This window comes from Gopherus evgoodei, unplaced genomic scaffold, assembly GCF_007399415.2.
Source record: "Gopherus evgoodei ecotype Sinaloan lineage unplaced genomic scaffold, rGopEvg1_v1.p scaffold_62_arrow_ctg1, whole genome shotgun sequence".
Classification (NCBI taxonomy): Eukaryota; Metazoa; Chordata; order Testudines; family Testudinidae; genus Gopherus; species Gopherus evgoodei.
The window spans coordinates 262,029-277,274 of record NW_022060083.1 but is presented as its reverse complement, the minus strand read 5'-3'; the positions used below and the strand labels follow the sequence as shown (position 1 = coordinate 277,274).

General features: G+C 41.0%; 1 protein-coding gene across 1 annotated transcript; it reads right to left on the bottom strand.

Annotated features, from left to right (window-relative positions):
• Positions 1-2,529: 2,529 nt before the first annotated feature.
• On the bottom strand, positions 2,530-3,501 carry LOC115643543 (olfactory receptor 6F1-like). The gene has a single exon (XM_030547574.1). The coding sequence runs from the start codon at positions 3,499-3,501 to the stop codon at positions 2,530-2,532; it is 972 nt and encodes a 323-aa protein (XP_030403434.1).
• Between the last annotated feature and the right edge of the window lie 11,745 nt (positions 3,502-15,246).

Sequence of the window (15,246 nt, the reverse complement as noted above, 5' to 3'; positions counted from 1 at the left end):
CTCCATGAAAATATCTATTTTTTTTAACCCAGTTATAATTATGGACTTTACAACATCCCCTGGCAAGGAGTTCCACAGGTTGACTGTAGATTGTGTGAAGAAGTACTTCCTTTTGTTTGTTTTAAACCTGCTGCTTATTAATTTCATTGGGTAATCCCTAGTTCTTGTGTTATGTGCAGGAGTACATAACATTTTCTTATTCACTTTCTTCACACCAGTCAGGATTTTATAGACCAGTAACCCACCGTTGAAATCGATCAGTGGGCACTCCCTTTAGATTTTCTCTTCCAAGTTGAAAAGTTCCAGTCTTTTAAACCTTTTCTCATATAGAAGTTGTTCCAGAGCCTTAATAATTTTTGTTGCCTTTTTCTCTACCATTTCCAATTCTAATATATCTTTTTTGAGATGGGGCAATTGAAACTGCATACAGTATTCAATGTGTCGCAGCACCACGGATTCAGATAGTGGCATTATAACATTTTCTGTCTTATTATCTGTCCCTTTCCTAATGATTCTTAACATTCTTTTTTAACAGCCTCTGCACATTGAGTGGATGTTTTCAGAGAACTATCCACAATCATTCCAAGATCTCTTTCTTGAGTGGAAGCCGCTAATTTAGATCTAACCAGTTTGTATGTATAGTTGGGATTATGTTTTCCAATGTGCATTGCTTTGCATTTTTCAACATTGAATTTCATCTGCCATTTTGTTGCCCCGTCCCCCAGTTTTGCGAGATGCCTTTTGTAACTCTTTGCAGTCAGCTTTGGACTTAACTATCTTGAGAAACTTTGTATCATCTGCAAATTTTTCTACATCACTTTTTATGCCATTTTCCAGTTTATTTATGAATATGTTGAATGGCACATGTCCCAATACAGATCCATGGGTGACCCTGCTATTAACATCTCTCCATTCTGAAAAATGAACATTTATTCCTACTCTTCGTTTCCTGTCTTTTAACCAGTTACCAATCAATAATAGAACCTTCCCTCTTATTCCATGACCATTTAGTTTGCTTAAGAGATTTTGTGAAGGACCTATTCAAGAGCTTTCTGAAAATCCAAGTACACTGTGTCCACTAGATCACCCTTATCCACATGTTCGTTAACCCCCTCAAGCAGGTCTAATAGATTGGTGAGGCATGAGCTGTGTTGGCTCTTCCCAAACAAATCCTGTTCATCCACCTGTCTGATCATTCTATTCTTTACTACAGTTTCAACCAAATTCCCTGGTACTGAAATTAGGCTTACCACTCTGTACTTGCCAGAATTTTCTCTGGATCCTTAAAAATTGGTGTCACATTAGCTATGTTCCAGTTATATGGTGCAGAACCTTATTAAATGATAGGTTACATACCACACTTAGTAGTTGGCAATGTTCTATTTGGGATCCTTCAAAACACGAGGTTGAATCCCATCTGAACCTGGAAACTTATGACTGCTCAATTTAGCAATGTGTTCCAACATCTGTATTGACACTATAATCAGGGAAAGTTGCTCAGATTTATCACCTAAAAAGAATGGTTCAGGTGTGGAAACCTCCCTTACATCCTCTGCAGTGAAGATTGATGCAAAAAATTCATTTAGCTTCTCTGCAATGGCCTGAGATTACTTGAGTGCTCCTTTAGCATCTCAATTGCGCAGTGACCCCACCAACTATTTGACAGGATTCCTGTCTGTTGTACTTAAAAAACATTTGGTGTTAGTCTTTGAGACTTTAGCTAGATGCTCTTCAAATTCTTTTTTGGCCTCCCAAATTATACTTTTACAAATGACTTGCCAGAGTTGATCCTCTTTTTTTTTTCTCAATAGGATTTAATTTCTTATTTTCCTATTTCTTTTTGCCTCTAGCCACTTTTTTGACTTTGTTGTTTAGCCATGGTTATACTTTTGTGGTCCTCTTACTATGTTTTTTTTAATTTGGGTTACACGTTTAATTTGAACCTCTATTATGGTGTTTTTAAAAAGTCTCCATAGAGCTTGTTGGCCTTTCACTTTTGTGACTGTGCTTTTTAATTTCTGTTTAATTAACTTCCTCATTTTTGTGTAGTTTCCCTTTCTGAAATTAAATGCTACTCTGGTGGGTTGCTTTAGTGTCTCTCCCTCCCCCACCTCCCCACCACATACACATAACGAATGTTAGCCTGCCTAAGGCCTCAGCAAGGCTTACATCATCCAATGGAAGTTGGAAACCTCCCTCCCTTGGCCCTCATGTAATTAACAATGGATCCATCCATACAGATTCTGCTGAGTGACATTCAAACCTAACATCTTGGAATCTTCAACACAAAAGAGTTTCCTCCACCCACTGGAGCTAATTTATCAAGGTTGTTATAGTAAATGAGGAAAGCTGTAAAACAAAGACACAACAACATGCACTAAGGAAATGTTACATTAGGATTTGGGGTAAGCTGCAGGTCTGACTGCAATTGCAAAAGAAAAGGAGTTGGCTGTCCTTTGAAAAATCCATGACTTAATCCTTTTGCTTCTTATATCAATTACCTTCAGGACATTACAATTAAAGTTTTGGTCATTTTGATGAAATTTCAACTTTTCTAAAACCACTTAATATTCCACTGACTGTCTTTCCCAAGGCTTCCTTCACCTCCTTGTTTCTCAGAGTGTAAATGAAAGGGTTTAATAGTGGAGTTAGGATAGTGTTTAAGATGTTGACAATTTTGTTCAAATCCAGTGAGTTCTGTGCAGACGGCATGAGAAAAAGAAAAATGGCAGAGTCGTACCAGATAGTCACGATGGTAAGATGGGCTGAGCAAGTGGAAAAGGCCTTTTGCCAGACTTGGGCTGCAGGGATTCTCAAGATGGTGGAGATAATGAAAATGTAGGAGACCAGGGTTATTGCGCATGAGACCATGACAACAATGAATGAGTCGATGAATATTGCCAGCTCAACAAGGCGCATATCAGCACAGGAAAGGGCTATCCAGGAATCTATGTCACAAATAAAATGATTGATGACATTTGGGCCACAGAAAGGCAAACTGGATATTAGAGACATGAGCACAGAGATAGCCAGGAACCCACACAGCCAAGAGGCGAGGGCCAGCTGAGCAGAGAAAGTCCTGTTCATGAGGGAGCTGTAGCGCAATGGGTGGCATATGGCCAGATAGCAGTCATAGGCCATGACGGCCAGGAGGAAACATTCTGTGGAGCCCATGGAGAGGAGAAAAAACAATTGCAGGAGGCAAACAGTGAAAGAGATGGTTTGGCTTGTGACCAGCATGACGCCAATGGCCTTGGGGACACATGCTGTGGTGTACCAGATCTCTAGGAAAGAGAGATTGCAGAGGAAGAAGTACTTGGGAATGTGGAGCCATGGGTGGGTCCTCACTAGGGCTATGATGGACACATTCCCTAGGATCGTTAGGATGTACATCACAGAAAACAGCACAGCAAGGGCCATCCAGAAATACCAAGTGCCTGGAAAGCCCAGTAAGATAAACTCCTGCACACTGGTTTGATTTCTTATTTCTGTACCAGTCATGACGTCCATCTGTCAAGACATGAGGGATCACAAGGCATTTAAATATGCTGAACACACATTTGGATGTGCAGTAGTGCAGGCCCCACAATCTGTTAATACACCTAAGATAAGAGAAGGGAAAGGGGAGCTACTCAACACCTTCCTGCCTTGTGCATCTTTCCACAATGAAGATGAGATCTCAATTTATCATTCTTATAAGGCCCATGAGGATGCATGTTCATCATATGGTATCTTTCATGTCTTAATGGTCTTGCCCATCAACTCAATTCAATTCACCCCTGAGAAAGTTTCAGGATTTGGCCCATTCTTTTCATCACTAACCTTGGAAGATAACATTGCTCTGTACTCAGGACAGAGTTGGAGTTTTTGCACAAGTCGCATTGAAGGTTGACAGGATTTCTACTCCTAAATTCTTTACACTAAGAACATAAGAACATAAGAAACGGCAGTACCAGGTCAGACCAAAGGTCCATCTAGGCCAGTATCTGTGTACCAACAGTGGCCAACGCCAGGTGCCCCAGAGGGCGTGAAGCTAACAGGCAATGATCAAGTGATCTCTCTCATGCCATCCATCTCCATCCTCTGATGAACAGAGGCTAGGAACACCATTCTTTATCCTTCCTGGCTAATAGCCACTTATGGACTTAGCCACTATGAATTTATCCAGTTCCCTTTTAAACATTGTTATAGTCCCAGCCTTTACAGCTTCCTCAGGTAAGGAGTTCCAAAAGTTGACTGTGCGCTGTGTGAAGAAGAACTGCCTTTTATGTGCTTTAAACCTGCTACCTATTAATTTCATTTGGTGACCCCTAGTACTTATATTATGGGAATAAGTGAATAACTTTTCCTTATCCACTTTCTCTATATCATTCATGATTTTATATACCTATCATAACCTTAGTCCCAGATTTGGACCTTAGCGTCCAAAATATGGGGGTTAGCATGAAAACCTCCAAGCTTAGTTACCAGCTTGGACCTGGTACCTGCTGCCACCACCCAAAAAATTAGAGTGTTTTGGGGCACTCTGGTCCCTCTGAAAAACCTTCCCTGGGGACCCCAAGACCCAAATCCCTTGAGTCTCACAACAAAGGGAAATAATCCTTTTTCCCTTCCCCCCTCCAGGTGCTCCTGGAGAGATACACAGACACAAGCTCTGTGAATCCAAACAGAGGGACTTGCCCTCTCCGTTTCCAATCCTGGAACAAAAGCACTTTCCTCTTCACCCAGAGGAAATGCAAAATCAGGCTAGCAATCCAACACACAGATCTCCCCTTGATTTCTTCCTCCCACCAATTCCCTGGTGAGTACAGACTTAATTTCCCTGAAGTAAAGAAAACTCCAACAGGTCTTAAAAGAAAGCTTTATATAAAAAAGAAAGAAAAATACATACAAATGTTCTCTCTGTATAAGATGATACAACACAGGGCTAATTGCTTAAAAGAATATTGAATAAACAGCCTTATTCAAAAAGAATACAAATTAAAGCACTCCAGCACTTATATTCATGCAAATACCAAAGAAAAGAAACCATATAACTTACTATCTGATCTCTTTGTCCTTACATTTAGAAACAGAAGATTAGAAAACAGAACTACTTCTCCAAAGCTCAGAGACAGCAGGCAGACAGACAAAAGACTCAGACACACAATTCCCTCCACCCAAAGTTGAAAAAATCCGGTTTCCTGATTGGTTCTCTGGTCAGGTGTTTCAGGTGAAAGAGACATTAACCCTTAGCTATCTGTTTATGACAATACCTCTATCATATCCCCCCTTAGTCTCCTCTCTTCCAAGCTGAAGAGGCCTAACCTCTTCAATCTTTCCTCACATGGGACCCTCTCCAACCCCCTAATCATTTTAGTTGCCCTTTTCTGAACCTTTTCTAGTGCTAGAATATCTTTTTTGAGGTGAGGAGACCACATTTGTACACAGTATTTGAGATGTGGGCATACCATGGATTTATATAAGGGCAATAAGATATTCTCTGTCTTATTCTCTATCCCTTTTTTAATGATTCCTAATATCCTGTTCGCTTTTTTGACCGCCTCTGCGCACTGCGTGCACATCTTCAGAGAACTATCCATGATGACGACAAGATCTTTTTCCTGACTCCTTGTAGCTAAATTAGCCCTCATCATACTGTATGTATAGTTGGGGTTATTTTTTCCAATGTGCATTACTTTACATTTATCCACATTAAATTAAATTTGCCATTTTGTTGCCCAACCACTTAGTTTTGTGAAATCTTTTTGAAGTTCTTCACAATCTGGTTTGGTCTTAACTATCTTGAGTAGTTTAGTACCATCTGCAAACTTTGCCACCTCACTGTTTACCCCTTTCTCCAGATCATTTATGAATAAATTGAATAGGATTTGTCCTAGGACTGACCCCTGGGGAACACCACTAGTTACCCCTCTCCATTCAGAGAATTTACCATTAATTCCTACCCTTTGTTCCATGTCTTTTAACCAGTTCTCAATCCATGAAAGGACCTTCCCTTTTATCCCATGACAGCTTAATTTATGTGAGAGCCTTTGGTGAGGGACCTTGTCAAAGGCTTTCTGGAAATCTAAGTACACTATATCCGCTGGATTCCCCTTGTCCACATGTTTGTTGACTCCTTCAAAGAGCTCTAATAGATTAGTAAGACACAATTTCCCTTTACAGAAACCATATTGACTATTGCTCAATAGTTTATGTTTTTCTATGTATCTGACAATTTTATCCTTAACTATTATTTCGACTAATTTGCCTGGTACCGACGTTAGACTTACCGGTCTGTAATTGCTGGGATCACCTCTAGAGCCCTTTTTAAATATTGGCATTACATTAGCTAACTTCCAGTCATTGGGTACCGAAGCCAATTTAAAGGACAGGTTACAAACCTTAGTTATTAGTTCCTCAACTTCACATTTGAGTTCTTTCAGAAATCTTGGGTGAATGCCATCTGATCCCGTGACTTGTTAATGTTGAGTTTATCAATTAATTCCAAAACCTCCTCTAGTGACACTTCAATCTGTGACAGTTCCTCAGATTTGTCACCTACAAAAGCCAGCTCAGGTTTGGGAATCTCTCTAACATCCTCAGCCGTGAAGACTGAAGCAAAGAATCCATTTAGTTTCTCCGGAATGACTTTATTATCTTTAAGAGCTCCTTTTGTATTCTGATCATCAAGAGGCCCCACTGGTTGTTTAACTGGCTTCCTGCTTCTGATGTACTTAAAAAACATTTTGTTATTACCTTTGGAGTTTTTGGCTAGCAGTTCTTCAAACTCCTCTTTGGCTTTTCTTATTACGCTCTTGCACTTAAGCTAGCAGTGTTTGTGCTCCTTTCTATTTGCCTCACTAGGATTTGACTTCCACTTTTTAAAGGAAGTATTTTTATCTCTCACTGCTTCTTTTACATGGTTGTTAAGCCATGGTGGCTCTTTTTTAGTCCTTTTACTGTGTTTCTTTTTTTGGGGTATACATTAAAGTTGGGCCTCTATTATGGTGTCTTTAAAAAGGGCCCATGCAACTTGCAGGGATTTCACTTTAGTCACTGTACCTTTCAAATTTGTTTAACTAACCTCTTCATTTTTGTATAGTTCCCTCTTTTGAAATTAAATGCCACAGTGTTGGGCTGTTGAGGTGTTCTCCCCCCACAGGGATATTGAATGCTGTTGTATTATGGTCACTATTTCCAAACAGTTCTGCTATAGTTACCTCTTGGACCAGCTCCTGTGCTCCACTCAGGATTAAATCTAGAGTTGCCTCTCCCCTTGTGGGTTCCCGTACCAGTTGCTCCATGAAGCAGTCATTTAAAGTATCGAGAAATTGTATCTGTGCATTTCGTCCTGAAGTGAAATGTTCCCAGTCAATATGAGGATAATTGAAATCCCCCATTATTATTGGGTTCTTAATTTAGATAGCCTCTCTAATTTCCCTTAGGATTTCATCATCACTATTACTGTCCTGGTCAGGTGGTTGATAATAGATCCCCAATGTTATATTTTTATTAGAGCATGACATTTCTATCCATAGCGATTCTATGGAATATGTGGATTCTCTTAAGATTTTTACTTCATTTGAATCTACATTTTATTTCACATATAGTGCCACTCCTCCCCCTGCATGACCTGTTCTGTCCTTCCCATATATTTTGTACCCCGGAATGATTGTGTCCCATTGATTGTCCTCAGTCCACCAGGTTTCTGTGATGCCTATTATATCAATATCCTCCTTTATCACAAGGCACTCTAGTTCACCCATCTTATTATTTAGACTTCTAGCATTTGTGTACAAGCACTTTAAAAACTTGTCCCTGTTTATTTGCCTGCCCTTATCTAATGTGCCAGATTCTTTTTTATGTGACGATTCATCATCTGATCCGGCCTTTACATTATCCTTTTCCATCCTCTGTTCCTGACTATAACCTGGAGATTCCCTGTCATCAGATGCTCCCATAAGAGAAGTCTGTGTCCGATCCATATGCTCCTCTGCATCAGTCAGCTTTCCCCCGTCTCCTAGTTTAAAAACTGCTCTACAACCTTCTTAATGTTTAGTGCTAGCAGTCTGGTTCCACTTTGGTTAAGGTGGAGCCCATCTCTCCTGTATAGGCTCCCCCATCCCAAAAGTTTCCCCAGTTCCTAATGAACATAACCCCCCCCTCTCTACACCATTGTCTCATCCGCGCATTGAGACTCTGAAGCTCTGCCTGCCTACCTGGCCCTGCGCATGGAACTGGGAGCATTTCTGAGAATGCCACCATAGAGGTCCTGGATTTCAGTCTCTTCCCTGGCAGCCTAAATTTGGCTTTCAGGACATCTCTCCTACCCTTCCCTATGTCATTGGTACCTATAGGTACCATGACCACTGGCTCCTCCCCAGCACTACACATAAATCTGTCTAGATGTCTCGAGAGATCTGCAACCTTTGCACCAGGCAAGCAAGTCACCATACGATTCTCCTGGTCATCTCAAACCCAGCTATCTATGTTTCTAATGATCAAATCTTCCATTACTAACACCTGCCTTTTCCTAGCAACTGGAGTTCCCTCCCCCGGAGAGGTAACCTCAGTGTGAGAGGCAACCCCAGCACCATCTGGAAGGAGGGTCCCAACTATGGGATGGTTTCCCTCTGCTCCAAATGACTGCTCTGCTTCCCTGGGCCTTTCTTCCTTCTCAACAGCACAGAGGCTGTCTGAGTGGAGGTGGAACAATTCTACAGTGTCCTGGAAAGCCTCATCAACATACCTCTCTGCCTCCCTTAGCTCCTCCAGTTCCACCACCCTGGCCTCCAAAGCCCGTACGTGGTCTCTGAGGGCCAGGAGCTCCTTGCACCGAATGCACACATATGCCACCCGCCCACAGGGCAGGTAATCATACATGCTACACTCAGTGCAATAAACTGGATAACCCCTACTCTGCTGCTGGGCTTCTTCCTGCATTGTCTCCTAGTTCATGAAAGGGTGGTTTAAAGAAAGGGGTTTTGGAATATGGTTTGGATTATAGGTTTTAAGGGGACTACAGGGGAACAGGTAGGACCGACAAGGAACCCCCACTCCCCTTCCCAACTCCCTTGAGAAACTCCCTGTTAGCAACCCCTGTTCGCAAGCTCCCTGGTTGCTTGTGCATGGCTTTATAAAGCCCTGGCCTGAGTGAATGCCCAGCCCACTGATTAAGGCTCAGCCAATTACCAGAGGCTTTGAGCTTTCAAACCTTCCTTTGAAGCTCACAGCCTCCAACAGCCAGCCACAGCACATGGTCCTTCAAACAACCAACCAAACAAACAGACTGACAAACACAAGCTCAGCACACAGTTAGTAACCCCCAAACACAAACACACACACTACAGACAGTCACTTACCCTACAGATGCTGTATTTGCTGCTCCTTCACCTGGAGAACTCCCTTTCAAAACTCCCTGTTAGCAGCCCCTGTTCGCCTGACCTTCAACCAGGCTTGTGTTACTTGCTCCTAGAGTGGTTAAAAAAAATCTAGAAAACTGTATCCTTTTTGAAAAATGCCATTTTGTTGAAACTGGAATAGTTCATGAAAACACACTAAGTTTGACTGAAAATCTCATCAAGGTGGTGTCTCAGGTACAGAGTGAAATTTCTAAATAAAAAAAAACAAACCAGGAAAAAATTAGCTTTCTATCCCATTATTGAGGGCACTTATTTGGAATGCAGGGGACCCAGTTTGAGTCTCATTTTTGTTCCATATTGTAATGAAAACAAAGTGCAAAACTGTGCCATTTTTCACAAAATGGAATTCTTGTTTCCATTTTTCTTAATGTCTTTTGAAAACTCCAAATCAAATGCTCAGTAACAGGGAAAAAAATAGAAAATAGCAGTTATGTTTATTATTTCTTGTTGTCTTCTGGTAGAATCATAAGGTCCCACCTGTAGCTGGAGGCCCATCGTGCTAGGCACTGCATAAACATTGAATAGAAGCCACCTCTACTCTAAGAAGCTTGCAAACTAAAAGACAAGAGACACAATCCAGTAGAAATCAACACCAAAGATGCAGCTTCCAAGATTTACAGTCCAATAGTGTCCCCATTTCTTTTTCACATAACAACCCTCGTCTTCTACTCAACGCCTCTGAAAATCATCTCCACTCAAACCTTACGGTCTGGGATAGACCAGAACAATAGTTAGGAATAATGTTCCAAATACTGTCCAAGGCCAAATGCTTAAGAAACTTATAATTCACCCCACCGTTGCATGTATATTTGTCACATTTTACAATGGCAATTGCTCCCGGAGCTGAGAGAGATGTCAGTTTATGGCATGAAGAGTAAATGGTCGGTCATCCTTGCACCCTGGTATTTTCAGAGGGATCTAGGGGAGTCAGGTACCCAGTTCTCCATAACATTCAGTGGAAATTGCACCAGAAACTCCCTTAGGCTCTTTGAACACCCCAGCTGCAATGTCCATCCTATGTCTGTAGTGTTGTTTGAAATCCTCAGACAGCTAATGATCCTTAGCACTTGTGTAGCTCTTTATAGCTGCATTGTGCAGAGAATGATTATTCATCCACACAACACATGGGCATGCTTGAGGCCTGATTGAAGGCACAGTGGAGTAAATAGTTGACTAGCCAAATGTAATTGTTCCCATTGTAGAGCAGGGGCACCCAAGTCTCAAGTCTCTTAGATGTTAAGGTCAAAATGGACCATCACGACCATCTAGGTGGCCCTCTTGCACATCACAGACCATAGAATCTCCCCCATCCACTCCTGTAATAAACTCCTAACCTCTGGCTGAGTATTTCCAAATTCCTCAAATCATGGTTTAAACACTGCAAGTTAAAAAGAATCCACAATTTACACTAGTTTAAACCAGCAAGTGACTCATGCCCCAAGCTGCAGAAGAAGGTGAAAACCCCCCAGGGTCTCTGCCAATCTGACCTGGGAGAAAATTCCTTCCTGACCCCAAATATGATGATCAGTTAGACCAGTGGTCTCAACCCTTTTCCGTCTGGCAGGTGCCAGAAGAAGGACCGTGGCTGCAGTCAAGCATCCGCCAATATTCAGCGGCATTTCGATGGATGCTCGACCGCCAGTTAGTACACTAACGCATTTAGATGCCCTCACAAGTGCCATGGAGCCCACATGGACTGCATTGGGGACCCCTGAGTTAGATCCAGAGCATGTGGCCAAGACTCATCAGCCAGACCCCGGGAAAGAATTCTCTGTAGTAACTCAGAGTGCTTCTGTCAGAAACAGAGAGCTAAGGGTAGCATAAAATTCTTCTTTATCCTGTAAAGGGTTAATTACTCTTTTACTTGCAAAGGATTAAGAAGCTCAAATAACATGGGTGGCATCTAACCAAAAGAACCAATAAGGGAAAAAAGCACTTTAAAATTTGTGGGGGAAGGTTTATTTTCAGGGTCTCCTGGAGTCAACAAGGATCCAGGGCAGGGAAAATACATCTCCGAAGCCATACCTAAGATAAGCATAGAATATTGTAAAAATAGTAAGTAATAGCAAAAAAAAAAGTGTTAGGTTATCTTTTGTTTTAGCTTGTGAATGTTCCCTGTGATAAGAGGGAACTTTATGCCTGTTTTCATAGCTTTAAAGATTTGCCTAGAGGGGAAATCCTCTGTGTTTTAAATCTTCTTGTTACCCTGTAAAGTTATCTTCCATCCTAATTTTACAGAGGTGATTCTTTTATCTTTTTTTAAATGAACTTCTTTTAAGATTATTTTCAGTGTCCTAAGACCCAAGGGATTTGATCTGTGCTCATTTTGTAACCAATTGGTTAGGATATTATTCTCAAGCTTCCCGAGGAAAGGGGATGTAGGCTCTTGAGGGGGCATTTTTGGGGATGTAGGGCTCCCAAAATGTTTATTTAAATCACTTGGTGGTGGCAGCGATACCAAAGGCAAGGAAGAAATTTGTCCCTTGGGAAAGTTCTTAACCTAAGCTGGTAAAAATAAGCTTAAGGGGTCTTTCGTGTGGGATTCCCACATCTGTACCCTAGAGTTCAGAGTGGGGAGGAAACCGTAACACCTCCCCATCTAGTTTCCCATCTCCAGCCATTGGGGATATTTGCCACTAGCAGTTGCACATTGGCTACATGCCATTGTAAGCAGTCTCATCATACCATCCTCTCCATAAATTTATCAAGTTCAGTCTTGAAGCCAGTAAGTTCTCCCCACCCCCTGCCTGCCCCGCTCTCCTTCAGAGGATGTTACAGAACTTCACTCCACTGATGATTAGAAACATTTGTCTAATTTCAAGCCTAAACTTGTTGATGGCCAATTATAGCTATTTGTTCTTGTGTTCACATTGGTGCTTAACTTAAATAACTCCTTTCCCTCCATGGTGTTTATCCCCTGATGTATTTATAGAGAGCAACCATATCTCCCCTCAGTCTTCTTTCAATTATGCTAACCAAGCCAAGCTCTTTGAGTCTCTTGTCACAAGGTAGGTTTTCCATTTCTCATATCATCCTAGTGGCTCTTCTCTGCACCTGTTCCTGTTTGAATTTAGCTTTCTTAAAAAGGGGACACAGAATATTCCAGATGAGATAGAATCATCGAATATCAGGGTTGGAAGAGACCTCAAGAGGTCATCTAGTCCAATCCCCTATTTAAAGCAGGACTAACACCAACTAAATCATCCCAGTCAAGGGATAATCATCCCAGACAACTATTATTCCACTTTACAAGGTTGTCCAGATCATGTTGTATGATATTCTGGTCCTCCTCTGTATGGGCAATACCTTCCAACTTTATGTCCTCAACAAATTTTATTAGCATACTCTCACTTTTTGTGCCAAGGTCAGTATTAAAAATGTTAAATAACTAGTAACCTCGCTCTAGCCTGACAGTTGACCTTGCACTATGACTTGTTGTAGTCTCCTCTTTAAGTGGTTCCTTATCCACTTTTCAATTCTCATAATAATCCCCATCTTCTCCCATTTAACTAAGAATTTCCTGTGTGGAACTGTATCAAAAGCCTTACAGAAATACAGGGTGTGCAGATCTACTGCATTTCTTTTGTCTAAAGTATCAGTTGGCTTCTCAAGGAAAGAGATGATTTTGGTCTGCCATGATTAAACTTTTTCAAAACCGTGTTGCATTTTGTCCCAATTACAATTAACCTCTATGTCCTTTACTGCTTTTGCTCTCAAAATTTGTTCCAACACATTGCATATAATTAAGGTCAAACTAACAGACCTGTAATTTCACAGGTTATATTTTTGTGTTTTTTAAAATAGAAGCTATATTAGCAATTTTTTCACTCATAGGTTACATCCCCCAAGTTTACAGATTCATTAAAGAGCCTTGCTATTGGTCTTGCAATTTCATATACCAATTCCTTTAATAGTGTTGGATGGAAATGACACCCTTCCTCCTGCCCCCAATTTAGTCCATTCAGCTGTTTAAATTTGACTTCCACTTCAGACATGGAAATTTTACCTCCATATCCTCATTCCCATTAGCCACCCTGCCACTACTCTTAAATTCTCCCTTAGCCTTATTAAAAATTGAGGCAAAGTACTTTTTTAGGTGTAAGGCCATGCTTAGATCATCTTTGATCTTTATCCCATCCTCAGTGCTTAGCAGTCCGACTTCTTTCCTTGTTTTCTTTTTATTTATATGGCAATTGAATCTTTTACTATTGGTTTTTATTCTCTTTGCAATGCCCCACTCTGCTTGGATATTGGCAATTCTCACTTTGTCCCTTTCTGACCTCCAAGAGGTAGCCTTCCTTACTAATCGATGTCATCTTTCATTTCTTGAAGGCTTTCTCTCTTAATCGCCAGTTTGAGACTCTTGCTTATCCAGCTTGGTCTGCAATGCTTCCCTACATTTTTTTTTGCCTTCCAGGGGAGTCATGGAGGTGAAGTGATTTGTCCAAATCTGAGAGACAACTGGACATAGAACACAAGAGTTCAGATTCCTACTCCTATGCCCTGTGCTCTGATCTCAGATATAGATATCGTGAAACTTCCAATCGCCAGAAGCTGGGACTGAACAAATGGGGTTGATCACTCCACATGGCTCTGTTCTGTTCATTCTCTCTGAAACATAGGGCACTGGCCACTATCAGAAGACAGGATAATGGGCTACATGAACCATTGGTCTGACCCAGTATTGCTGTTCATATTCATTTATAGAAGAAAAATATATATAAATTATTCTCTATTTGCCTCATCTTAATTACTAAACCAGTAAATTCAAGAGATTAATTTGTTAGCACACCCTGGAATATTTCCATTTAAACATTTTTGAGGGATTAGAGACTTTAGCAAAAAATATTTTCACTTAAAAAATGGGATCTTCATAAACAGAAAGCTTCAGTTTCTGGTTGAACCTATTTAAACAAACTTCCAGTGATGGGGATTCTACAGCCCCCCCTTTGGAAGCTTGTTCCAGAGCTTAACTACCCTTAGAGTTCAAAAGTTAATCCTAATATCTAACCTAAATCTCTTTTTCTGCAGACAAAGCCCATTATTTCCTGTCATAACTTCAGTGGACATGGCAAACAATTGATCCCTGTCCTCTTGATAATGACCCTAATATATTTGATGATTGTTATAAGATTTCCCCGCTCCTCCACCAAGACTTCTTTCTTCATGATTAAACACGCCCTGTTTTTTTAAGCTTTCCTTATAGGTCAAGTTTTCTAAAGCTTTCATCATTTTTGTTCCTTTCCTCTGGACTCCATCCAGTGTGTCCACATCTTTCTTAATGTGTGGCTCCCAGAAATGGACACAGTACTCCAGCTCAGGCATCACCACTGCAAAGAAAAGTGGAACAATTACTTCTCCTGTCTTACTTGCCACACTCCTGTTTGTATCACAGAATCATAGAATATACCTCCAAATTATATTGCCCTTTTATGCAGCTGCATCACATTGCTGACTCATAATCAATAGGGGGTTCACTATACCCCCCCGATACTTTTCAGCAGTATGACCACCTAGACAGGTATCCCCATTTTGTAGATATGCATTTGATTTTCCCTTCCTAAGTGTAGTAAATTGCACTTGTCTTACTTGAATTTCATCTTGTTTATTGTTGACTAGTTCTCTAATTTTTCAGGGTTGTTTTTAATTCTAATCCCATCCTCCAAAGTGCTTGAAACCCTTCCTAGCTCGGCGTCATCTACAGTTTTATTAAGCATAGACTCCATTTCATTATCCAAATTATTAATGAAAATATTGGACAGGACTGGACCCAGGACTGAGCCCGGCAGAGCTCCACTAGGTACGCCAACCCAGTACAACCATTCATAACTACGCTTTTGTG